This window comes from Bos mutus, chromosome 1 (assembly GCF_027580195.1).
Source record: "Bos mutus isolate GX-2022 chromosome 1, NWIPB_WYAK_1.1, whole genome shotgun sequence".
Classification (NCBI taxonomy): Eukaryota; Metazoa; Chordata; class Mammalia; order Artiodactyla; family Bovidae; genus Bos; species Bos mutus.
The window spans coordinates 118,038,604-118,065,771 of NC_091617.1; the positions used below are offsets into that span (position 1 = coordinate 118,038,604).

The 27,168-nt window shown below is 43.8% G+C and overlaps 1 protein-coding gene across 1 annotated transcript in view; it reads right to left on the bottom strand.

Moving 5' to 3' along the window:
- GYG1 (glycogenin 1) overlaps positions 1–19,542 on the bottom strand; it is a 40,924-nt gene extending 21,382 nt beyond the window's left edge. Inside the window, exons 1-5 of the mRNA XM_070374844.1 lie at positions 19,211–19,542; positions 16,379–16,514; positions 14,265–14,439; positions 13,813–13,975; positions 559–685 (exon numbers count right to left, since the gene is read on the bottom strand). Of these exons, the coding sequence (XP_070230945.1) occupies positions 559–685; positions 13,813–13,975; positions 14,265–14,439; positions 16,379–16,514; positions 19,211–19,397 (788 nt within the window). The 5' untranslated portion in view covers positions 19,398–19,542. The remainder of the gene's footprint in view (positions 1–558; positions 686–13,812; positions 13,976–14,264; positions 14,440–16,378; positions 16,515–19,210) is intronic.
- Positions 19,543–27,168: the final 7,626 nt, after the last annotated feature.

Below are 27,168 nucleotides of genomic sequence, written 5' to 3' on the forward strand. Positions count from 1 at the left end.
CTTAGTGCTCACAATAACCTTTGGAGGACACCGAGGATGAGCGTTCAGTAACAAGCACAACTTCTACTAAGCTGCGACTTCAGTAACTAGTAACCATCCAGGAAGTGGCTTCTCCAAGATGTGAAGTGAAGGAGGCCAGCTCCACAGGCCTTGAGCTTGACCATGACACCACTCATCTTATATCACCCCCACCGCAACCTCAGAGGGAGCTGTTCACACTCTCATTTTAGAGAGCTGAGGCTCAACAGCTTGTACAAGGCAGAAGTGTTCTTGACCGTGTCAGAGAGATGATTCATCAGAGGGCCTGGCTTCCAGGAACCAATGGGAACCTTTTCCCACAGGCAGCAAAGTGCCCTCTGGGTTCCTCCAAACGTAAAGTGATGAATACCAGCAAGGCCCCTCCCCATCTCAGCCAAGTTTCTTATGAGAGAAAGGACTTTCCTCAAAGTCTCCACCTGTTTTTGCCCCAAGAACGACACTGAGGCACCCCGCCCCGAAATATGAACCGCACCCCCTGCCCTCACCATCCCACACCACAGTTAAACCCCTTGCACTTACGCTTTAAATGCTGGGAGGTAGGAGTATATAGAAATGCTGCTTAGGTTATAAATAAATGGCAGGTGTTTTCTGATATCTGTTGTTGCCCAGCTGCTAAAAAACGTGTTCAGTAAACCCTGGTCCCCACCTGAAAGAAACAAACAAATTACAGTCACGGACTTCAAGGACAGGTCAGTAATTTTACAGGAATATATAACTGGACCTTTATAAATAGGCTAATTCTATTTTTTTTGTTTTGGCTTTTTTTTCTGGCCGTGCCTCAAGGCTGGTGGGATTTTAGTTCCCTAACCAGGGATTGAACCCAGGCCCTCGGAAGTGAGAGCCCAGAGTCCTAACCCCTGGACTGCCAGGAAATTCCCACTAATTCCATTTTTAAAATAATAAATTCTATGTCATGCTCCCAAAGGACATTTTAGAGGGCAGCCATCTCCCTCAGTTAATTAATTGAGACAATATTCACTGAGAAGCTACTATGTGCCAGACACCAGCCCAGGCACTAGAGAATCAGCTGTGGGCAGAGACAGAGCCATCATCTCTAGGACAGTCTGGGTAGGGTGGGAGGCACCACTATCAGCAAATCAAGAATCCACAACACCATCGCAAATGGGGATGAGGGCAGTGAGGCAAAGTTCTGAGTGCTATGAGGCACGTGGCAGTGGCTTGAGACTTGGTCTGACAGGCTGCAGATGCTGTATGTAAGCCAGAACTGCCTACATACACAGGGTGTCCGAGGGATGCACAGGCGGGCTGACAACTGCAGCTGGAGAGAAGGTGGGCAGATGGCGATCCAAGCAGAACACTTACATAGCACCACAGACCTGAGGAGGGCAAAACGTGCAGCTATGGAAAGAAGACCTGGAAGGCGGCCTGGGTAAGTGGACTGCAGAGTAGGGCGGGGTCACCTGGCACCAGGTGGGCCTCCAAGGGGTAGGCCACAACTAGACCACCGCAGGCTTCGATTTTAGACTGTTCTCGGTTAAAGATTTTGGACTTTAGGTTAAAGAGCAATGGGACAGGGTGTCCCTGGTTGCTCAGTGATTAAAAAAAAAAATCCGCCTGCCAATGCTGGGGACACGGGTTCGAACCCTGATCCAGGAAGATCCCATATGCTGGGGAGCGACTAAGCTCGTGCACCCCAACTACTACACCTGTGCTCTAGAATCTGGGAGCCACAACTACGGAAGTCTAAACACCCCAGAGCCCATGCCCTGCAACAAGAGAAGCCACCACAATGGGAAGCCCACACACCACAACTGGAGAGCAGCCCACACAGCAAAAGGACCCAGCGCAGCCAAAAATAAACAAATGAACAAATAAATAAAAATATTTTAAAAGGTCAGATGGCACATTTTTTTTTTAAAGAAAGAGAAATGGTACAGAAAAAGTCAAAAGCAAAAGAGAGCAAACTTAGTAGAATTGCTTCTGAAGGCCCCAGCATTGATGGAAGGCTGATGGACAGCAGGCCGTGGCACCCTGGTGCACCCTTCCACCACGAAACACACCTCCAGGCAGGTCAGTCCTCACTGGGCTAACGTCAACAGCAGCCACAGACACCTAGCACAATGACTGCTCAGACCCTGGGGGTTCCTGGACCTCACACTTCGCTTAGATAGTGAGGACCATGCCATTCATTTAAAAGAAATAAAACAATAAAAATCTCAACAGCTAAGAGCAAGACCTAAGTCATAAACACACAAGTAACCAAAAAGTCATTGCTATGCTAAGTCACTTCAGTCGTGTCCAACTCTGTGCGACCCCATAGACAGCAGCCCACCAGGCTGCCCTGTCCCTGGGATTCTCCAGGCAAGAACACTGGAGTGGGCTGCCATTTCCTTCTCCAATGCGTGAAAGTGAAGTCGCTCAGTTGTGTCTGACTCTTATCGACCCCATGGATTGCAGCCTAACAGGTTCCTCCGTCCATGGGATTTTCCAAGCAGGAGTACTGGAGTGGGGTGCCACTGCCTTCTCCATCACTTCAAAACACATTCAACTACAGAGCCCACGTGCTTCTCACCTTAGGCTCATGAGCCTAAGAAACACCCAGAACCAGAGTCTCCCGTGAATCAGAACAGCAGCTCAGGTGTACAGGTGTTCATAGGTGTGTGCAGGTATGTGTATGTGTGCTTAGGAGGGAGGGAGGGCGACAGGCAAGCAGAATCCTGCTCTTTCAAAGTGCAAGGCTGGTAAACCGCACAGATACTTCCCTCCCTGGTTCGCTTTGCACTAAGACCTAGTTTCCTTTCTAAACATACCTGAATTGGCTGTCATTATTATTTGATTTTTCTTGGTTCTGAAAAAGACTTTAAAGATCTGGAGATGTATTTAATATTGAGAGCTAAGTAGTAAGATCAGGGCATTAGGCTTAAAGTCCAAACATACCTTACCTATCCTCTGTGTGTCCCATCCTTTCCAAATGCCTTCGATCAACTCTATGGATCAAAGGCATCATTGAGCAACTGTCTGGAGTGACCTCACATGAAGTGATCTCTCTGTATCAGAAAGTTCTGATAGGCCTCCAGAGAATCAAGGTTGGTGGACTGTGTCAATGCATCAATTCCTGTTGCAGAATTACAATTCTATAAGATGTTACCATTGGGGGAAACTGCGTGAATGAAGTATATATGGGGTTTCTCTATACATTTTTTAAAGCTGCATGTAAATCTACAATTCACTCAAAAAACTTTTTTTTAAAGTTCAAAGATTAATGTGACTAAAATGCAAAACGCCATCAAGAACTGTTAGTCATTAGATTCTAGATTCCACAAGGACAGAGATTATGGCTCTTTCTGCTTATCATTATAATTCTAGCAGCTAGCAGAATGCCTTACACATGGGTAAGTTATTTGTAGAATGAAAAAAAGAACCATGAAGAAGGACATTAATGGCAGAAAAGCTGAAACAACTTGAATTTTCTACCATAGAAGAGTGGTTAGTATACTCTGATGCTGGGAAGGATTGGGGGCAGGAGGAGAAGGGGATGACAGAGGATGAGATGGCTGGATGGTATGACTGACTCGATGGACATGAGTTTGGGTGAACTCTGGGAGTTGGTGATGGACAGGGAGGCCTGGCGTGCTGCAATTCATGGGGTTGCAAAGAGTCGGACACAACTGAGCGACTGAACTGAACTGAACCACTCCCTGAACATTATTCAGCCATTAAAACCAGTGGTTATAAAGACCATCAATATACTGTGTAATATAAAAATAAACAATGACATATTATGATTATAACTAAGAACATAAGTGTGTGTGTGTGTGTGCGCACGCGCGCACACGCGTGCTCAGTCGTGTATGACTCTCTGTGACCCCATGGACTGTAGCCCGTCAGGCTCCTCTGTCCGTGGAATTCTCCAGGCAAGAATACTGGAGTGGGTTGCCATTTCCTTTTCTGGGGGATTTTCCCAATCCAGGGATCGAACCCTCATCTCCTGGGTCTCCTGTATTGGCAAGCAGATTCTTTACCACTGAGGAAGCCCCAAGAACATACACATTCCTACCAGAAGATAATAAATCCAACAACAGTAGCAGTGTGAGGGGATTGGTGTTACCGATGTTCCCTCACTCCAACTTTTCCTTAATATTGTTACATTATTTTTGTAATTCTAGCATATTAATAATACAATTGGGGAAGAATGAGAATTGTGCCAAGAACTTTTCTTTCCATTTTTCACTTATTTATTTTCAGTATGAAGTATATTATCAAAAGAAAAATATATGTGTAGGTTATAAAGCGTACAACAACACTGCTGCTGCTGCTAAGTCGCTTCAGTCGTGTCTGACTCTGTGCGACCCCAGAGACAGCAGCCCACTAGACTCCTCTGTCCCTGGGATTCTCCAGGCAAGAACACTGGAGTGGGTTGCCATTTCCTTCTCCAATGCATGAAAGTGGAAAGTGAAAGTGAAGTCGCTCAGTCGTTCCCAACTCTTAGTGATCCCATGGACTGCAGCCTACCAGGCTCCTCCATCCATAGGATTTTCCAGGCAAGACTACTGGAGTGGGGTGCCATTGCCTTCTCCAACAACAACACTAAATATACCCAATATCCAACTGAAAAACTCATACATGACCAACACTGTTTAAATTCTCTGTGGGGGTTCCCTTACCCAATTTCACTGCCCCTGACCCCAGAAGGAACTATTTATTATGAAATTTGTTTGTAATTATCGTGATTTCCTTTAGCACGTGTGTGTGTATCTCCAGACAATACATGCATTTTCACTTGTTTTTGAACTTCATAAAACTAGGCATCAGACTACATATCTTTTTCTACTACTTGTTTTTTCCTGCCATATTTAAAGACTTTTCTTTTCAAATTAAGCAATTCCACTTAAAATGACTACTGACGACATTGTAACGCAGAGAAGAAATCCAATTCCACGAAGGTCAGAAGAGTAAGTATAAAGCAGGACTCCCCAGTCTGACAGGGTGAGCCTGGGAAACAGGAGTCAAGAGTTTTGTTGATCCCTCAGAGTCCCTGGCCAGCTGCCTCCAGCCACAAACGGCCGCTTCCGTTCACTCTCAGGTACTCTCCGAATACCATGAGTCCCTCAGCTGTGTGCCATGGCAGGGCTGAGAAGCACTGCTAGACCAGGAAACAAGCAACAAGTGGAAGAGACAGGGCAGCAGACGTGTGTATCAATGGTACGCATTCAAATGGTTCGTCCTTACACCCTTAACAAGGACCCTACCTCTCAGGGCACAGAACATATAGACCATGAAACTTCCATGGCCACTGACTTCATTATGTGACTATGAAGAGTGACCCTTGAGTCAAAAGTTGTGGATTCAAAATAGACTTAAATACCACCTAGAAGTCCATGGCTTCTTATATAATTTTTAAATTCAGCCATCTAACCATCTTCTCCCAAATATACAACTGCACATTTCAAGATCATACAAAACTATGTTTTAGTTTCACTAGAAAAATCTGTGTTTGGTGCTATCAATATCCTTTCATTAGAAGTCCCTAAACTCGAGCACACTTTAAAGCAGAATACAAATCTAAGCAGATCTTTGCTATAAGACATACAAGGATGTAATGAAGGCTGCTGAATTTTCCTAATGAAAACCCCAGGACTTTTGTCCAGTACATTCTAGTCAGGCTTCCAGAGGCAACTTTATTTATTTTGACAGGTTAAGACACTGTTCATCTCAATCAGCTCAGAACCAACAAGCGTGATTAGCAGACATGCCAGCAGCTGTGATCCAGCAAGCGTGGGTGTGGTGACACAGGTGAGAGACAGAGAGAAAGGAAATGGAACGAGAGACGCATGGCACCTGTTCTGCAACAAAAGCAAACATCAGAATTCTGTATCTTCCTTCCCCCAGGCTGGCCAAGTGCTAGTGATAACGTTACAACCACTCAGTATTTCCAGGTCTTTTGACCAGAGTCATGAACCTGATAAACATGAACATATCACAGCACTTATCAGAACTGTGTCCATTATTTTATGAGACAGAAATGGAATTGAGTGCTGTTATGTTTTTTAATGTGTGCACTATTCAATGCTTACAGAGAAGACAATGGCACCCCACTCCAGTACTCTTGCCTGGAAAATTCCATGGACGGAGGAGCCTGGTAGGCTGCAGTCCATGGGGTTGGACACGACTGAGCAACTTCACTTTCACTTTTCACTTTCATACATTGGAGAAGGAAATAGCAACCCACTCCAATATTCTTGCCCGGAGAATCCCAGGGACGGGGGAGCCTGGTGGGCCGCCTTCTATGGGGTCGCACAGAGTCTGATATGACTGAAGCGACTTAGCAGCAGCAGCAGCATTCAGTGCTTAAGTATTTTGTGTTTTCCCATAGTTTGTTGGCAGCCGGCTTGCCTACTGTGAATAGCAGGGCAGGAGTAGGGGGATGAATTTTGGTTTAAACATGAACCTGAATTTCTCAGCCTCAAGGAAATGTTCCCCTAAAACCATGTTGCTCAACACACGGATCCAGAAGTAGGGGCATCACATGAGAGTTTGACAGAACTGCGGAATAGTAAGTGCCCAATCCCACCAGACCCACAGAATCAGAATGCTCATTTGAATCCTTAGATGCTTTGTTTGCATATTAAAATCTGAGAAGCACTGGTCTAGGGTCTTTTAGAGAATGACCCTTTTTAAATTTTATTATATTAGAGAACGTAACTCTTAGAAATGTCATTTCTATAGAAAATGTCTGAGGTTATATAAATTACATATAGGTACTATAGGATGATGACTAAAATAGGCTCCAGCTTTCAAATGGTTTTCAACCTAATCAGGGAGTAGAAGAGCATAAACCAAGCAAACAATTTAAAGCAAAATATGGTTAATATTATAAGAGAGGGATGGGCTTCCCAGGTGGCTCAGTGGTAAAGAATCCACGTGAGATGCAGGTTTGATCCCTGGGTCAGGAAGATTCCCTGGAGAAGGAAATGAAACCCACTCCAGTATTCTTGCATGGAAAATCTCATGGACAGGGGATCCTGGCAGGCAACAGTCCATGGGGTCACAAAGAGCTGGACGTGACTTAGTGACTGAACAACATAAGCAAGAGATAGGCAAATGCTGAAATGAAAATGTGACTCAGTCCTTAACACTGAATTCCTATAACATGCTCCGCAGGTGTTACCACTCTTGTCGACAGAGAGCATGCCAAGGATACTAAGTTATTGTCTGTGAGTGTTCCATCTCTTGGGGATATTTCCATTAGGTTTACTAAGGATCATCGGATTAACCCAGGTGGCTCATGGGAATCCAGGTACTTTCAGCCCTGGTCTTAGCATCACTGCATCTCGCTGGCCTCAATCCATTTAAACAAAGAACGATTGATTTATTTTACCATTTCATGTTCAGCTTTTGTTTCTCACTTTAAAAAATATTTTAAATAATCAAGCTATTAAATAATTACATAGATGCAAGGGAACACTTATTTGTGGTTTAAATTTCACTTTCTCAATTTAAGGCAGCTCCTCCTAAGTCTAGATTCTTTTAGCACGCTGAATTTATCAGATTCATGATTACATAATTGTGTAATCAGGTGTTAAATGTAAGGTCTCATAAAATATACAGTGTACAAGGTTTATACAGGTAGGGATAAAAAAAAACCTGTATTATTTACTTATATATTCCTAGCCCTTAAACTTAGTATCTTCCCCAGATGAGGAGCTCAAATGGTTTTTTTTCAATACTATAGGAATGGATTACAGAAACAAAGACAAAATTAATCATTTGCAAAAATACTTCTAAACCCACAAAACAATTTGAGACTATCAACTGTGCTGCTGATTAAAAAAGACAAAGTAACTTATAGACACAGAAAACTAATGGTTGCCGGTGGGGAAAGGAAAGTGGGGACAAGATAGGGGTCAGGGTGTTAAGAGGTACCGACTACTATGTATAAAATAAGCCACATGGATAGACTGTCTGGCACAAGGGATATGGCCAATATTTTGTAATAACTATGAGAGGAGTGTAACCTTTAAAAATGGTGACTCACTATGTTGTACACCTGAAACATATATATTATAAATCAACCATATCTCATTCATCAAATAAAACACATCCACTATTTTAACAATAAAAAGACAAAATATTTCTAGACATTATGGTTTAGAGGGGAGAAACAGTAGCTGCAGAGATAGAAGACTTAAGTGTCCTCATCTCTAAAATGAGGACTATATCAACTGCTTTCTCTAGTCAGGGCAATGCATTTTAAGTAATTAATCTGTAATAAAGCCAGTATAATATTTTCCTCCATCCTGTATCATTCCCAGGATATATTTTCATGAATGTTGCAGCATGTGGTGATCCATTGGAAGAGAAGACATAAAACTACACTCATACAACCCAGCCATAGCTTCAAGACAGACTGTCTGCTTCACACCTTGCCAGACTGTCTGGCAAGAGGCTGTCCAAACTGTATCGATGCCGGTGCCCAGTACAGCCATATAGCAGGCCTTCAATAAACATCTATTGAATTAATATACTAATGAATAAATAAATGACTACTTCACAAAACTGTTAAGGAATAAATGAAGAAGTAAAATGACCTCCCTAAGAGCCTGTACACATGAACACGTTAGTTCTTCCTTCCGTCTCTATTCGAGTTCATGATCTCTGCTGGTTACGAGGCTAGAAACAGATGGCTAAGTTAAAAAAAAATACTCATGGGTAGGTACAGTGAGATAAAAATAGCCCTTAAAACCTGTGTGTACTCATTTATTTTGCTACATGATATGACTTTTGCTTTTCATCTTTATTCAATATACTACCCAAACTATCAATTAAAATTTACTTACTGGATGATATAAACACAAGAGAACAGAGTAATTTTCAAAGCAACTGACAACACAGCTTAAGGCCTATATAGCCACAAGTAGCCTAGTCTGTGGGCCACTGGGGAAAGCCTACCATGAGCACCTGTCAAAGTGGAACCTTTCAAGTCAGGGGACCAGGTGAGGCACATCTGAATTTCTGAGCATCTCTGGTTTGAACAAGACAAGTACTATCTGGGAATATCTCTCTCCTTCACTACTTTTTTGGACAGCTTGAATCCAAACTAATCGCAAAGGTTAGAGAACACTGGGGTCACTTTTACACTTTAAAACTTAGAATTTAGAACAATCTCTTTTAAAATTATTTAAAAACTTCATTGTACTCTCCCAGTTTACATTTCCAAGCACAGAAAAAAATTCAGTTTAAGGGTCTCAGTGACCCCTTAAAAATCAGAATAGGGAACACACAGTTTAATGACCTCACAGCAGATTTTAGATTCTGCTGAAGGAAAACCATACCTAACATTCTACACCAATTTACTCTGTTCATTTTTTTTTTTTTTTTTGAAAATTCAACTACACACCAAAATGTCATGACTTCAAAAAAAGCTTAGGATATTTAGATTACACTAAGAATTCCATTTTTTTTAAAGATGGATACTTGAAATTGGAAAATATCAATTCTAATTTTTCACTTAGGTTTTTGAAGGTAACACATGGAAACAAAATTTAATATACAGCAACTGTCAAGCACTAAACTTTTCGACTGTATCAGTTCAGTTCAGTTCCTCAGTTGTGTCCAACTCTTTTCGACCCCATGGACTGCAGCACACCAGGATTCCCTGTCCATCACCAACTCCCGGAGCTTACTCAAACTAATGTCCATCGAGTCAGTGATGCCATACAATGATTTCAATTGTACAGGCATCCTTAATTTAGGATACTCTGGAGTCATGGGAGAAAAGGAAATAAAAATCTCAACTTGCATCCAGATTAATTTAATCAAATGAAGAGTCAAGTGAATCAGCCTTACTGTACTCTCTCATGCGTGGAGATAAAACTGCTGACTAGTATCTACAAAATCATCACCTCTTTTCCTTCTCACTGTTAAGTCCTGAAGTCGTCCTTATCTCGTCAGAGTCTATAAAATATTACTGTATATGTGTTTTGCAACAGTTATTGTACAACTCTTCAGAAAACATGTAATGTTGGTTATGAAGTAAGTGCAAGACAGTCCACAAATATTAACAGCCTAGGAAGTTAGACACCTCATTGTGGGAAATTAAACGCCAGCCATGAGTTAGGTATGAAGTCACTAGTTCGAAATTTCTAACACTCTATAGATATTGGGGAAGAAAAAAGATGTCAAGGTCCCTAGCATGATTTGCCATATTAGGAATATCCTCTTGGTCAGAGGCAAGGGTGTGGTGTGATTAGAGGACTGGTGATTAGAAGCCTTGACAGCCACATTCTTTCACATGAGAAGGGCTGCAGAAGCAGCTGCAAATACTCAGCCATCAGCAGCCCACGTGGCTTGTTAGTGGACATCAGGCCCCATCAATTTTTGTTGAACGTATGAGGAGATTAAGCAGAACTTGCAAGACATTCAGACAGAGCTATAGGTATCTGCAAACAGGTTTTCTTTAATATCAGTCTAAAAATGCTAGGACTGAAGACCCCTGTTCAGTACACCTGGGGGCTGGGGGTGGGGGGAGATATCTGTGGGTATTAGAAAATGTATGGTAAAGTGAAAGGAAATGCCTGAAAGTGCTCATCTCAGAGCCTGTGGCGTGACATTTGCATTGAGAGCTTGACGTCAGTTCCTTGGTTCAACTAAGCCCAGAAACCGAGGGACCATAACTACTGAAACCTGTGCTCAGTAATAGGAAAAGCCACTGCAACCCACCACAACGAGAAGTCCTCTCACGACAACCAGAGAGTAGCCCCGTCTCTTCACAACTAGAGAAAAGCCCATGCAGCAGTGAAGACCTAACACAGTCGAAAATATAAATAAATAAATAACATTTAAAAAAGAATAAGCATAAGCTCCTATCTACATAGTTGAATTTTCACCTCTTTCAACTAGGTATTTCCATGAGTAACAGAAAAAATTCAAATCCTTTGCCACCAACAAGCCAGTAAATGGAGCACCCTCCAGAAAGGCCAGCTCCTGGAAACCCTGCTGCTGAATAATGAATGTGCTCCCAGGCACAGAGAGAATCGCCTGCGGTTTCAGATTCTAGCTGAAAAGAGCAGAAAGCGCTTTCTAGTTGAGCCCTCTTTACACGTTCTTGCTTCTTAACAATGGAGCATCAATTCCTTTAGTACCTCTTGGTTCCAGAAAAAATACATGATCCAGGTTGGTTTCTACCAGCTAATTAAACCATTTTATATTCTGAAATTGTAACCCAGTAATTTATCACGGCACACTGGCATCCAAACTTTCATCTTGCGACAACAGAATCTAGTATTCTTCAAAATTAGAAAGTGGATTCTCTTTACGCAATTATAATCGTGTGCATTTTAGGCAGCTAGATCTACTGTAGCATGCGACTCACTTATTAGATCTGATAATTTATATGAAATTTCTGGCAGGATTATGCTACTTCCTTTAAATTTAATGAGAGGAGGTGAAGAAAGCCACAATCTGACGCAAAGGTTAAGACAAACAGTGGACTTCTGCTAAAAATACTCTTATCTTCCTTCTGTGCAAAGGTAACTATTTTTGTGTGAGCAAGAGAAATACATGTTTTGAACTCAAATGCCAATATAACTTTCATTCCTTATATGAAAGGAAAATAGCAGGAGCTACAAAATAAGTCAGTGAAGTGAAGAAGTTACATTTGGCCATAACCACAGTGAGCACTCAGCGCATTATTTCTCACTTAAGGTTGCTTAAAGTAAAAATGCACTTCCTGTCAGAGGCTGCCACTTATTACGGCTCAGATACTTTTGCTCACTGTTTTAAGGGCACATAATGACTTGGCACTGAGCAGAATTTCTCAACCTTGGCGCTACTGACCTCTTGAGCCGGATGATTCTTTGGTGTGGGGGCGTGCGTTGGAGGATGTTTAGCAGCATCCCTGGCTTCTACTCACTAGATGCCAGTCCTGTCTTCCCATTCACTTGTGACAGCTAAAAATGTCTCCAGACATTGCCAAAAGTCCCCGGGGGTGGGGCCAAATCGCCCCAGGTTTAGCACTACTGGTATAGAATATAAACTAGTCAAACAGTGAAACAAGACTGAGATTTAAATTTCTCCTTCCTTTTCAATGACATTTCAAATAGCTGCTGTTCCAAATCCTCAAATGACTAAACAGAATTCAATTTCTGTGAACAGCAACAACAAAAACCCAATTTCAATTTAATATGTAACTAAATCTGTTTTGGGCTTCCCTAGTGGGGAAGGTAAAGAATCTGACTGCAATGCAGGAGACCTGGGTTCAATCTCTGGATCAGGAAGATCCTCTGAAAAAAAGGAATGGCTACCCACTCCAGTGTTCTTGCTTAGAGAATTCCATAGACAGAGGAGCCTGGCAGGGTAAGGTTCCTGGGGTCACAAAGAGTTGGACATGACTGAGTGACTAACACACAAAAATGTTTTAAATTCCAATTTCTTAATTTCAGCAATCCCATGAACGTCTAGATGTATTTTTAATTCAAAAACTTTACATGTGAAATTGTGATTTTTAACTTTACAACTAGTTAATGGAGATGAACCCCCATATCTGCATCCAGGGCTGAACTTGATGTCAGTTGAGGATGGTCATTCCTGCTGGTGTCAAAAGATCTACTCACTGCAAATCTCATACCTGCTCTTGGAGTGGAAAGTAGGGCCTGGGGTCTGCTCAGGGCTCTGGACTACCCCCATGCTCCTGGCCCTGGCTTCTGCCACAGTGTCAAGTATCTGACAGAGAGTCACTGCTGAGAAGGGGGTCTCCTTGTACAAAAACTTCTTCCTAGATACAACTGGGTCTTTTCTTAATTCAAAGGATCCATCAATGTTTATTTTCAAAAAAGCTGCTTTTGCATACTAACTGCTAGTTTTGTGGTTTGTGCTGTTAAAAACAAAAGTGACTTATTATTTATTATTTTAGAGACTGGCCTAAAATAGAAGTTGCTGCTGCTAAGTTGCTTCAGTCGTGTCCGACTCTGTGCGACCCCAGAGACAGCAGCCCACCAGGCTCCCCTGTCCCTGGGATTCTCCAGGCAAGAACACTGGAGTGGGTTGCCACTGCCTTCTCCAATGCATGAAAGTGAAAAGCGACCCCCTGAATTTCAGCCCAACAGGCTCCTCCGTCCATGGGATTTGCCAGGCAAGAGTACCGGAGTGGGTTGCCAAAACAGAAGTATACCTAACTAATTAATTTAACCAAAATTCTCCAAAGGATCTGAAGCCCTAAATCACAGTTATAACCTTTCTATATAAACATATATTGACAGCTATAGATAGATACACATACGCCTTACGGAAAATGGATGGTGACTGCCAAGGTTCTATGCTTTAGCTTTGCAGATAGCACTCTATCTGATGCACTTCCTTATAGACAGTGAAAATTTGGAGACAAAGATTACTCACAGAGCCTGTGTTCTGAGAATGAGAGCCTAAATTTATTCCTCAAATTTCCACAGAAACAATTCTGGGTCCTCCTGTTCTTGCACTTCAGTTTACTCAGGCTTAAGACAGCTGTTAAACTCTTTCATCTGTTTAGTGATCTTTTGAATTCCTGAATAATCATGGTTGCTTTAATCATACTCCAATTTAGGCACAGGAAGATTAATGAATGGCAAGTCTGTAAAACAGCCTAGGTACCTATAGGAAAAAGAAGCATACACACACACAAAACACACTATTTCCCAGAACAACATGACTTAAAACACTTGTCTTATCACATGTATCACTATCTTGTAAACACAAGGAAACGTAGCAACTCCCTGAGAAGAGCAGCCCCTAGAAGTTATTCACAGCTTATCTGATACAAGGAAAACAGATACGTACCATCAAAACTACCTTGCTCGGAAGCAAGATGCAACAGCTGATTGTATGTTTCGACTGAAGGCTGATAAACAAAGACTCCAGAATTGAAGCAGTCAGGCCACCCTGGGTCTGGTGCCGCCGACAATTCTTCTCTCTCAAAAAGATCGTCAATATTGGCTAGGACCTGATTCAAGGGTAAGGGGGTGGGGAGAAGGGAAAGCATTTCAGAACTGTTCTTCTATAGCATAACCCTTCCTAAGTTCTCCAACACACAAGATGCAATCTGTTGCTGGTCTTTAACTCTTCAGATGACACCTGTGAGGCAGACTGCTCCTACTCTCCTTCAACACCTGACACTTTTCACAACAGCAGTTTTATCTGAACTTTACTGTCAAGTCCTGACAGCATTCTTCACATGCCTAACCGCTTTCAGTTACTATATCCATCTCTCCAGCCATCGAAGTCATACTCACCAGAGTATCTGCATCCATGAATACACATTTTGAGTACTGTGTAAGTGACCAGCAGTGGAGTTTAGTCAACGTGACACCCAACTCAGGCCTCTTCATTAAGGTTAGATGTGCTGAATCACCGCTGTCCAGGACATCTACCATAATGACTTCATCGAAGACTGTCTCTAGAGCTTTCCTGTCAAAATAAAATCCAGAAAACAGCTCTTAGCATCTCTTCAGAACAAATGACCCAGACAACATAAGACTGCATTCTTATTAGCTTATTGACAACTACAGCAATCTATTACTTTGGTATGTTAGTCTCTTAAGTATGTTCTGACTTCAGCACAAACTTTTAATTTGCATGTGCAGTTAACTTCACTAAAATGCCAAGACTTATGGTGAGGATGAACTACTTGTCTTAAACACTATCATAGAAGAAGTTCCGTACCACTGACTGCCAGTCAAATTGTGAAACAGCCTGTAAAAATGTAACTCATGTTTGGTCAGATGTCTTTTCAACAGCCTCGGTCTTTAACGATATTTTATTAGAACTGCTTCTTGCTGACCGCTGAATACTTTTCCAAGTGATGCTGAGTTAAGGCATACAATATCTGCACTGACGCCTATAACTAATAATTTTTGCTAAAGCAGCTGACAACTGCCTGAAACTGTGTGTCGTAAAAGAAGTTGAGTGACTCAATTACTCGGTTTCCATTCTTTTGCATCAAATATAACCAGCATGTATTATATGCTTAGCACCCCTGGCATGAGAGACTCACTTTGGTTTGTGAGGTATAACACCTATCTCTGCCCAAAATTAACTAAAGACTTACTTTAGAAAGCAAGCCAGAGGTGAGAGAAGTCGGGGTGTACTACTTAGGTGAGACACTAAACTCAGCACAAGAAAAAACACAGGATAAAGACAGATCATCACTGAAAGTTTATAACAATATCAAGCATGGAGAACAAAACTGGTATTGTGCTAGTAATCTCCAAAGCTGTACAAAAATATGTTCCAGTTCACACTGTAAACTTGATTTCTTGGAAAGAAATGGTTGGTGTACCACTTACCACAGGAAAGGGGGCTTGGTTTCTTGGTTTCTAAGACTACATCCACTTTCTTACAGTATCCTCACTAAAGTGATTACAGATTAGGACATACACATAGGAGACAGTTTGGGGGTAATTTGGTTTTCCTAAATTACCCTTTAGGAACAAGATTGTTAGTGTGTGAGATATACGTATGCATATATAATGCCTCTTTTTCAGGGGTCCTTGGCATGTGCTTATATTTTTTGAAAAGAGTCACAAAAGGGGCATTTTCAACTTCTAAAAGGGATAAAAGAAAGCAAAAATAAAGCAATACAGAGGTGCTAGTGTGGCAAGATACTCTTAAATAAGTTAGTATGAGGATCAAGGCAGTTGATTGAGATACTTCAAAATTTAATTCCAAAAAAGTAATATGCACTAACCCAATCAACAAGCAGCTTGTACCCCTCAGGGTCTCTCCTAGCAGGACCCCTAATTCAGAGAGCCCTTTGGAAAATATCTAGTCTGCTGAATTGTAAATAAAGATCATTAGGTCAGATGGTGTCAGATGTGGTGGAGAAAACTGCTGCTGCTGCTGCTAAGTCACTTCAGTCGTGTCCGACTCTGTGCGACCCCATGGACGGCAGTCCACCAGGCTCACCCGTCCCTGGGATTCTCCAGGCAAGAACTGCTACTTTCTTTCAAAGGCAAGGGAGGTTTGCTTGGCTGGAAACAGAAACAATAGCCCCTGTTACCTCTGGGGGAAAGGTATGCAGGTGAAGGAGGAGGACACAGAGGGAACGGCTGGACTGAATCACTCACTTGGATCACCCAGAGAGGACCTGCCTATGAGAGAGCCCAACTCCTGGTTGTGATCAGTAAGCACAAGGGCCAGAACTCCACCTCCCAGATGGAGCTTGGGTGGAACATCTCCCAAGAGCCAGGAAGAGGTTTCAGACCCAGGAATCCTTCACTCAGCAGCTCTCATCGTTCTCCACCAGCACTCAATCTCTGGAAAGGGTCTGGCCTTAAGGTCCACTGATGCTAGAAACAGGGGAGGTGATGTCAGAGCCCAACCAACAGCCCGGCAGCAAGGTCCTCACCTCATAGAGTCCGAGACCTGTGGGGTGATGAGCACAACCAGCCTCCTGGTGGTCCTGTGCTGTTTCAGAGACAAGCCCAGGACCAGGGCTCCTTTGGCGTAGGAATCGTTTGTGGTCAGTGTCACAAAGGCCTGATCTTAAAACAAGGAAAACAGAAGGTATTCATTACATCATTCTAACTAGAAAACATGACCCCAGGACCCTGGTCAACCAATAATTGGGCAAAATCAACTCCTCTGTGATCAACCTGCTCGATTAATAAAGGAAGAACCTCTTGGGGGATGGGGGGTGGGAGAGAGAACCCAGTGCCCACTTTCAGAGTGTCTCAATACCATTCTTTAGTAGGAGATCATTGGCAACCTTCAAGAGGCTATAAAAATTAAATCTAGAGTCCAGACACACTAAATTCTCAGACTACACAGTAGCTTAACACCCAGAGGGCAATTACCAGGTAGTAGAGAAGAGATCAAGAAGTGCATTTTCTGTTTGTCCTACAAGGTATCATAGACAGTATTCTCAGTCAAGAACAAACCCAGCCAACAACCTCAACTGAGAGCATCTGAAGCAGAGCCCATATTCTTCATCCTGGTGCTCACGTGTGCCAAGCCTCCGGCTTTTTCAACTCTTTCCTCAACCTGGAGCAAAGACTCCACAGTCACCCAACCATCTCTCCAGAGACACTTTGAGTCTCTCTTAAACATCACTTCCCCCAAGAAGCCTTCCCTCCTTGATGCTTCCATCTAAATAGTGGCCCATCACTGTTGAATGGATTTAGGGACTACCTCACAAGCTCCAGCAAACCTGCGTCCTTTTCCTTGGAGAAGCAAGCACTACATCCTACCCAGTACCCTGGGGCCCCTCAACCCTCTCTTTCACACCCATGCTTGTTCTCAGTCGCTCAGTCCTGTCTGACTCTTTGTGACCCCCTGGACTGTAGCCCGCCAGGCTCCTCTGTTCATGGAATTTTTTAGGCAACAACACTGGAGTGGGTTGCCATTTTCTCCTTCAGGGACTGTCCCGACCCAGGGATCAAACACACATCTGCTTGGCAGGTGGATTCTTTACCACCTGGCCACCAGGGAATCCCCTCTCTCTCACACACACACCCACATTCAAATATCAATCTCCAATAATCACTTAGTTGCAAATACATGAATTATTCTTCCTCCTGAACAGGCCTTACCCTTCCAAGGCCACCAGCCAAGCCTTTAGGATTTCTTTAGTCCTTCCCAGGATGATTCTGGGACACATTCCCTCTCGAAAGGGATTTTTACGTTAAAACAGGTTGGTGGGCATACAAACACAAAGGATCCAGTGCTGCTGGGGCTCACGTGGGTCACTGTTGCCCAACTGGGCAGTTGGGACACTGTAACGAAGTCACTCAGATTCTGTCTTAGGTTTCCTCTTCCTCCCTTTGCCCATTTTCCAGTGGAGCCTGGAGGCAAATTCCATTGAGAAGTAAGAGGAAATTGTAGGCTGTCCAGTGAGCCAGCACAGTCCCCATCCGCAGATTTGAGGGCAATCTTCACATATAGCCTTGGATTCTCTGTTAAGCAGCAGAAGGTCTAGAGTTTCTACCTGCACCTCGCCCTCCTCCAGGGTCATCTGCTTCTAGGAAAGCTCCGAACAGGGCCCCCATCCCTTGACATACCCATCAACCTCTGCCTGTTCTCGTTTCCTCAACCCGTTATAAGATAGCAATATTTTAGTCAGCCCACCACAGGGGCGCTTAACCTGGGGCATGATGAATGATGTTTCAACTCAAAGATGGTCCTGATTCCAGGACCATGCAGGAGGGCATGGCAACCCACCCCAGTACTCTTGCCTGGAGAATCGCTGGACAAGAGGGGCTACAGTCTATGGGGTCCCAAAGAGCAGGACATGCCTGAAGCCACTTAGCACACATACACACACCGGGGGATCAAAGAGAAAAGTTTACAGGTAAGTAGGATTCAAGGCTTTCAGGAAGCAAGGATATGGATGATTTCCCAAAGGAAGAGGGAAGCAGGACAACCTTAGGAACTGAGGTTTGCAAGGCAAACCTAGCAAAGGAAAGACCAATGACAGCTGGGGAGGAGGCTAAACCCTCCCAGAGATGGCCGAGCTCCGGGTGACTTCTGCAATCTTTCCGCAGTTCAGTGGCTGTAATAACCCCACTATTAGACTCAACAGCACGGTCTGCGGTCCTCGGGGGCAGACTCGCCGAGCGGCCCGGACACCCTGCAACAAGTGGGCCGGCGCCTTCCCACCGCGCGGGTCCCGCTCCCCGGGGGCGCTCGCCGGGCTCCGGCTTCCCGCAACCCAGCCCCAAAGGCCTAAAAATAGGCTCGGCGAGGCGGCCAGCGCCGGGACTGACGGCCGAGGAGCCGGGCCGGGGCCGCCGGTGTGCCCGTCTCGCGGCCGCCCCTTTCCAGAGGTTCCAACCCGTGGGCTGTGGAGGCGGCGCCCCGCGACCCCGCTGCTCTCCGGCTTCGGGCCGGGCGCCCCGGAGGAGCCGGCTCCCCGCCCCTACGCAGCCCGCCGCAGCTGCTCCGCCCGCCCGCCCGCCCTTCACGGTGCGCGCAGGAGGAAGGGCAAGGAGACGGAAGCAGGAACGGGGGCTTCGGCGGAGGGCCCAGGCGCTGCCCGGCGGGGGCCCCTCGGCTGCGCTCCGGGTCGGGACGGCAGCTCGGGCCCCCGGGGCGGCGAGGCAGCGGCTGACGCAGGAAGCGACACGCCCGGCTGCGGCCAGCCTGCAACTTTGCGGCGGTCTTCGTCCTGCCGGGAGCTCCCCCGGGGCAGAGGGCCGGGTGCGGGGGGAGAAGCGCTGCGGCAGCGGCGGGCGGCGCGTACCTGTCATGGTGCAGCCGGGGGCGCGGGCGGCCGCCACAGCCGCAGCCGCAAGTTCGTGACTCGGAGACGCCGGGCGCGGGGAGCGAGCGCGGCCGGCGAGGAGGCGCGGCGGGAGCTGAGCGTCCGCCCGGAGCGCTCTTATAGCGGCTGTCACGTGGCCGCGCACGCTCCCCGCGCCCGCCGGCATCCTCGTGGGGAGGCGGCCCCGGGACTGCGGGACCCCGGTCCTCACCCGGCCTTTCCACTGCGGGGCTGGGCTCCGCGTCCACGTCCGTGGCCGCTCCAGTCCTGGTCCGGCTCCCGCGGGGCACCTGCCTGAGACCGTGAGCTGGGGCTTTGGAGGGGGATTTTAGCGGCAGAGTGTGGCATCCCAGGGACAAACTCCCAAAGAAGCCAAGGATTAGGGAACTTTACAAAACAAAAACCCCAGATCACTCCAGTTAGAATAATTCATCTGAACGTAAAGTTTAACTGCACTTTCTTCACCTGGAATTCCAAATCACCCTCCGGAAGCATTTCTCAGTGTACTCACAGCGGTTTTGTGGCCTTAACCTAAAAACAGAATACATTTTCAGTACGTTAGATTCTCGAAGTCCTCTGCATCAATTAGATATTTCAGTGTTTCATTGAATTGTCAAACGTTAACTCAATGAAGTAGGTTCTATAATCTTTACAGATGAAGAAGCTGAGTCACAGAAAAGTCACTTGTCTATGGTCGTATCATGTAAGTGGAGAAAGTAGGGTTTGAACCATAGCAGTTTTGTTACATCCGGAGAAGGCAAAGGCACCCCACTCCAGTACTCTTGCCTGGAGAATCCCATGGACGGAGGAGCTTGGTAGGCCATGGTGTCGCTAAGAGTCGGACACGACTGAGCGACTTCACTTTCACTTTTCACTTTCATGCATTGGAGAAGGAAATGGCAACCCATTCCAGTGTTCTTGCCTGGAGAATCCTAGGGACAGGGGAGCCTGGTGGGCTGCCGTCTATGGGGTCGCACAGAGTCGGACACACTGAAGCGACTTAGCAGCAGCAGCAGCAGCAGCAGCAGCAGTTTTGTTACAGAACTGACCTTGCAAGCAAGACCATGGCATCTCTGGTACTCTGGTGCCCAAAAGGTTAGTAAACTATGGGTAGTACAGTCTTTTAGGTTAATCTGTTTCACAAATCATGAAAAGGTGAGTTTGTCATTTTCTAGGAAGTTGAGAAATAGTTCTCTGATGTGATCATACCCTTCTCTCCCATCTCTTCCATCCAGTCCAATCACACAGGAAAGCAGCAGCTAGTATTGAAACAATTCTCTGCAAACAATAGTTGCTCAGTGTCTGCTGAATGGAAACCAAACAGGAAGTTGACAACATCAGTTGAAACAACCAAACAGATGCTTTAGATAAGTGATTTATTTGTCAAGGTGGTATTGCTATTCTCAAACCAATCCTGTATGTGTGCTTAGTCACTCACACAACTCCTTCCAACTCTGCAGCCCTGTAGGCTGTAGCCCACCCTGGAATTTCTGACCATGGAATTTTCCAAGCAAGAATACTGGAGCAGGTTGCCATTTCCCGCACTGGGGAATCTTCCTGACACAGTATTCGAACCCCAGTCTCTGGTGTCTCCTGCTTTGGCAGGCAGATCCTTTACCACTAGTGCCACCAGGGAAGCCCAAACTAATTATATCACTGTTTATTCAAGTGTAGGCCTGGACCTCCTACATCAGAATCACTTGGGGGCACTTGTTAAAAAGGCAGATTTTTGGTTCTAAGCCCAGACCCCTGAATCAGAATCTTAATAATAGAACCCAGGAATCAGCATTTTAAATGTCATCTCTGGGAGACTCTTGACTCCTTTCCCCCATCCTGACCATAGCAATTGACACCACTCATTTGCTTCGGAACGCCGCCTGATTACTTGGCATTCTAAACTTCCTTTGAAGGAAGTGGAAATGTGGGGAGAAGGTGCAGTAAGTGGATTACCACTTACTCAAAGCCTACAAGTTTAGAAGAGTTGGAGCTCTTTAAGGACGATAAGGCTTCCCAGGTGGTGCTAGTTGTAAAGAACCCTCCTGCCAATGCAGGAGATAAAAAAGATGAGGATTCAATCCCTGGGTCAGGAAGATCCCCTAGAGGAGGAAATGGCAATCCATTCCAGCATTCTTACCTGGAGAATCCCATGGACAGAGGAGCCTGGTGGGCTACTGTCCATAGGATCCCAAAGAGTTGGAGATAACTGAAGCAACTTAGCAAGCACGCAAGGAAGATAAAAGGCTATAGCTGAGTTGCACCTACCTGAGGAGAGGAAAGGGGCGCTAGTGGTAAAGAACCCGCCAGCCAAGCTGGACATGTAAGAGACACAGGTTCAATCCCTGGGCCAGGAAGATCCCCTGGAGGAGGAAATGGCAACCCAGTATTCTTGCTTGGAATAGCCCATGGACAGAGGAGTCTCGCACCCTACAGTCCACGGTGTTGCCAAGAGTTGGACACAACTGAAATGACTTAGCACACATATGCACCGGGAAAGGGAAAACAGAGTGGTGCTTTCAGGTTTGAATTGCTCTTTTCCATACTGATAAGTGGACTCGAGAGAGTGAGGTTTTCTTCTTTCACCCAGGAACCCTCCTACCCTTATGACACTTAACCACCTGCTGCTTGAAGTCTAAGTATTCATACTGGGCTCCCACAGGATGTGGTTCTGGGGCCAGAAGGGCAAAGCCTAGAGGAAGAGCTGTGGACAACTAGAACTAGCAGGCTTTCCTTAGGAACAGCTCCTCTCGGCTCCACACTCCCCCCGACCCCCTTCCCACCCCACACCCCACCAACCCGCAGTGTTTCAGTAAAAGCAGTCACCATAGCCTCCTTTCCTGTGTTTCATATGAGAAAAACATTTACATGAAACAGAGTTACAGAAACAGAGACTTTGCAGCTTTTACCACATTGAGTCAAATAGGGGCATTTTGAGGTTGCTACAATCTATTCTTAGATGTTGTCTTAATTGAGATTACTAATAGTGACCCACTGACCAGTTTTCCTGACGCTGTTCCACATTGAGCTTCGTGAATTATGAGATCAAAGCGTCTCAAATTTTAATGTGACCACAAATTGCCTGGGGATTTTGCTGAAATGCAGATTCTGACTCAGTGGTTTGGGGTGGATCTCTCAGGTGATGTCCCAGGCTGTGGACCAAGTAGGTATTCAAACGTTCTGGCTTATAAGGCTTTGCAGGTGGTAGATAGATACTACGTGCAAATACTACCTTAATACATGTACCGAGACAGATGTTTGAGACTTTCATTTGTTTATTGTTTTTCTGTGAAATTTAAACTTGTAGAATTTCTGATTCCTAAAAGAAGATTTAAGGTTAAAAAAAAAAATTGGTATTCTACAAGAGTACCCAGAACTATTAACCATTTAAACTTTTGCTAAATCCATATACTCAGCATGGTTGGTCCAAATTAATTTTTAGTTGGCCTTGGAATGCATTATGTAATTTTTTTTGGCAGGATACGTACCTTCCTGATTATGTTTTGTTTAAGATAATGCTGAAATCAGTTTGCATTCCCTTGAGCACACATGCTAATTGATGGTGGGAACAACTGACCTGGAAATATAATCAAGAGCAGAGGGCAATGTGCGGCCCTAAGACACAAAGAGTTCCCACAGACAGTCCATGGAATAAATACACCGCATCTGGCCAAACACAGGAACTAACTAGGTAACTGACAGCCTAAAAGTTTTCCCTTAATTGATAATACATAAAATCCATACCTGGAATTGTTGCCAGTGACCACAACCCTGTTCATATCTAACTGGAAGCTTAGTTTCAAGATATATTATCCTTCGAGGCCTAAAGGAGTCCATTCTTTACTCAAGAGTTGGAGTTCCAACTCCACAAGTTGCAAGAGCTTGGTGACCAGCTACATTACCTTAAAAGAAAGTTTTGTTGTTGTTCAATCGCCAAGTCATATCCGACTCTTTGTGACCCCATGGATTGCAGCATGCCAGGCTTCCCTGTCCTTCACCATCTCTTGGAGTTTGCCCAAATTTATGTCCATTGAGTCAATGATGACATCCAACCATCTCATCCTCTGTCACCCTCTTCTGCCTTCAATCTTTTCCAGCATCAAGGTCTTTTCTAATGAATCAGCTGTTCACATCAAGTGGCCAAAATATTGGAGCTTCAGAATCAGTCCTTCCGATGAATATTCAGGGTTGAGTTCCTTTAAGATTGACTGGTTTGATTTCCTTGCTGTCCAAGGGACTCAGTCTTCTCCAGGACCACAGTTCAAAAGCATCAATTCTTTGGTTCTCAGCCTTCTTTATGGTCCAGCTCTCACATCCGTACATGACTACTGGAAAGACCATAGCTTTGATTATACGGACCTTTGTCAGCAAAGTGATGTCTTCACTTTTTAGCACACTGTCTAGGTTTGTCGTAGCTTTCCTGCCAAGAAGCAGTTGTCTTCTAATTTCATTGCTGCAGTCACCTCCGCAGTGATTTTAGAGGCCTAAGAAAGGAAATCTGTCACTACTTCCACCATTTCCCCTTAAAGATATTGAGTTTTAAGCTGACTTTTTCACTCTCCTCTCTTACCCTCATCAAGAGGCTCTTTAGTTCCTCTTGCTTTTGCCATTAAAGTAGTATCATTATATCTTTATGGAGATATAATTCACATACTGTGAAATCAAGCTATTTAAAGTATACAATTAGGGGCTTCCCTGGCATTTGGTGGTTATGACTCTGTAGGCAGCATGGGTTCCATCCCTGGTTGGGAACTAAGATCCCACGTGATATGAGGTGTGACCGAAAAAAAAAAAAAAAAAGCACACAATTAGTTTTTAGTATATTCACAGAGTTGTGTAAACATCACCACAATATAAGTAGAGAATATTTTCATCACCCCAAAGAAACCTATAACCAGTTGCAATCATTCCTTTTTCTTTCCCCTTTCCTCAGCACTCAGTCAACTACTAATCTATTTTTTGTCTCTATAGACTTGTCTATAGAGATTTGCCTATGTGTAGTCTTTTATAACTGGGTTCTTTCACTTAGCAAAATGTTTTTGTGATTCTTCAATCTTGTGGCATGCATTATTAGTATTTCATTTCTTTTCATTGCCAAATAATATTTCATTATATGGATATACCAGTTTTAATTATTCATATCATGGATAAACATGTTGATGGGCATTTCAGTAATTTCTGTTTTTTAGCTATATGAGTAATGCTCCTATGAATATTTGTTTCCCAGCTTTTGTGTGAATATATGTTTTTCTTTCTCCTGGATATATACCAAGAGTAGAATTGCTAGATCAGTTAGTAACTCTGTGTTTAACATTTCAAGAACGGCTAGACTTTTCAAAAGTATAGGGATCATTTTGCATTCCCACTAGTAGGAGAGTTCTAATTTCTTTACTTTTTAGCCAATACATGTTATTTTTTTTTTTTTTTTTTTTATTATGGCTATTCTAATGGGTTTGGAGTGGTATTGGCCATTTGAGAATCTTCTTTGGAGAAAGGTCCATTCAAACTCTTTACCCATCCTTTAACGGAGTTGGTTTTTTTACTTTTGAGTTGTAAGTTACTGTTTTTGTTTAGTTACTAAATCATGTCTGACTCTTTGGTGACCCTGTGGACTGTAGCCACCCAGGCTCCTCTGTCCAAGGGGATTTCCCAGGAAAGAATACTGGAGTCAGTTGCTATTTACTTCTCCAGGGGATCTTCCTGACCCAGGGATCAAACCCGAGTCTCCTGAATTTGCAGGCAGATTCTTTACTACTTAGCCACCAGGGAAACCCTTTTGAGTTTTAAGAGTTCTTTGTAAGATAGGAGTTTGAGATTAACTTATACCTACTGTGAAAGTCACTCAGTCGTGTCCAACTCTGCAACCCCATGCACTGTTTAGTCCATGGAATTCTCCAGGCCAGAATACTGGCATGGGTAGCCTTTCCCTTCTCCAGGGGATCTTCCCAACCCAGGAATCGAACCCAGGTCTCCTACTTGCAGGAGGATTCTTTACCAGCTGAGCCACCAGGGAAGCCCAATTTATACACACTACTGTATATAAAATAGGTAAACAACAGGAGCTACTGTATTATCGCAAAGGGAACTATACTGAATGCTTTACAATTATCTATAGTGAAAAAGAATCTGAAAAGGAAACTGAATCACACATATATATATACATATATACTATATATATATAAATAACCGGATCACTTTGCTCTACACTGGAAACTAACACAGTATTGTAAACTAGCTATATTTCAATTAAAAAATCTGGGAAAAAAGAGGTCTTTACTGGATACAAGTCCTTTTCAGATATATATTACATGTATATAATTTGCAAATATATCTTCCCATTCTATGGGTTGACTTTTCTTGCTAGTATATTTTGTAGCAAATAGTTTGACATTTCTACATAATCAAACTTCTTTCTTTTTTTGTTTGTTTGTTTTTGCTTTTGGTGTCATATCTAAGAAACCATTGCCTAATCCAAAGTCATGAAGATTTACCCCTAAGTTTTCTTCTAAGAGTTTTATAGTTTTAATTCTTAAATTTCGGTCTGTAATCCATTCTGAGTTATTTTTTGTGTGTGATCTGAAGTAGAGGTCCAACCTCTTTCTTCTCAGTGTGAACATTGAGTTGTCCCAGCACCATCTGTGGAAAATACTATTGTTTCTCTTTGGAGTTGTCTTGGCACCTTTTGAAAAATCATTTGACTGTAAATGTGAGAGCTCTATTTCTGGACTCAATTCTATTCCATTGACATATATGTCTATCCTAATGCTAGTTCCATGGTTTCTTGATTTCTGCAGCTTTGTAGTACATTTAGAATTGGGAAGGGTGAGTTCTCTGTTTTTATTCTGTTTTCAGATTGTTTTGGTTATTCTGAATCCTTTGCATTTTCATATAAATTTTAGGATCAATTTATTAATTTCTACAGTAAAGGAAGCTGGAATATTGATAAGCTTGCACTGAATTTGTGGCTCAATTTGGGGAGTATTGACAACAATTAAGCCTTCTGATCTATGAACGTAGGATGTCTTTTCATTTACTTAAATCTTCTTTAATTTCTTTCAGCAATGCTTACTATTCTATTGCCTTTTAAAACATATAACAAAACTCAAACAATTCAGGCTTGTTAGCTATATAAATCCCACAGGCATGGCAGCTGATTTTCATATCTGCTAGATACTCTAAATTTATATTCCTGGCTAAAATCTGATTACTATTTAACTTCATACAAGCAACAATATCTTGGCCCATCATAGGACTGCTGCTGCTGCTAAGTCACTTCAGTTGTGTCCGACTCTGTGTGACCCCATAGATGGCAGCCCACCAGGCTCCCCCGTCCCTGGGATTCTCCAGGCAAAAACACTGGAGTGGGTTGCCATTTCCTTCTCCAATGCATGAAAGTGAAAAGTGAAAGTGAAGTCGCTTAGTCGTGTCCGACCCTCAGCGACCCCATGGACTGCAGCCTACCAGGCTCCTCCGTCCATGGGATTTTCCCGGCAGGAATACTGGAGTGGGGTGCCATTGCCTTCTCCTCATCATAGGACAACCTTGACAAATCTTCACTTTGGCTTTTTGTTAGTAATGACTGACACATACTTGATGCTAAGCTTCTTATACACATTAAATCATTTAACCTTCCCAGCAATCTGATGAGGTAGTCTCTACTCCCTACTTTAGAGGTGAGGCTCAGAGCTTGCCCAACATTTTGCAGCTAGTAATTTGTACAGCTAGGATTTGAATCAGGTGGCTTGCCTCTCCAGTCTGTGTACTAAACCTCTGTTTGGCAATGTGTGTAGGTGTGCACTACTAAAAAACATATGTGTATGTGAAAAGTAAGTCTTGCCTGCTACCTTCCCCCCAGCCCAGCTACCATGTTCCCCTCCTAGAATGGCATTATCTTCTTGACTTTTCCCATGGTTTTAAGGATGTCACAAAAAACTCACTGTTGT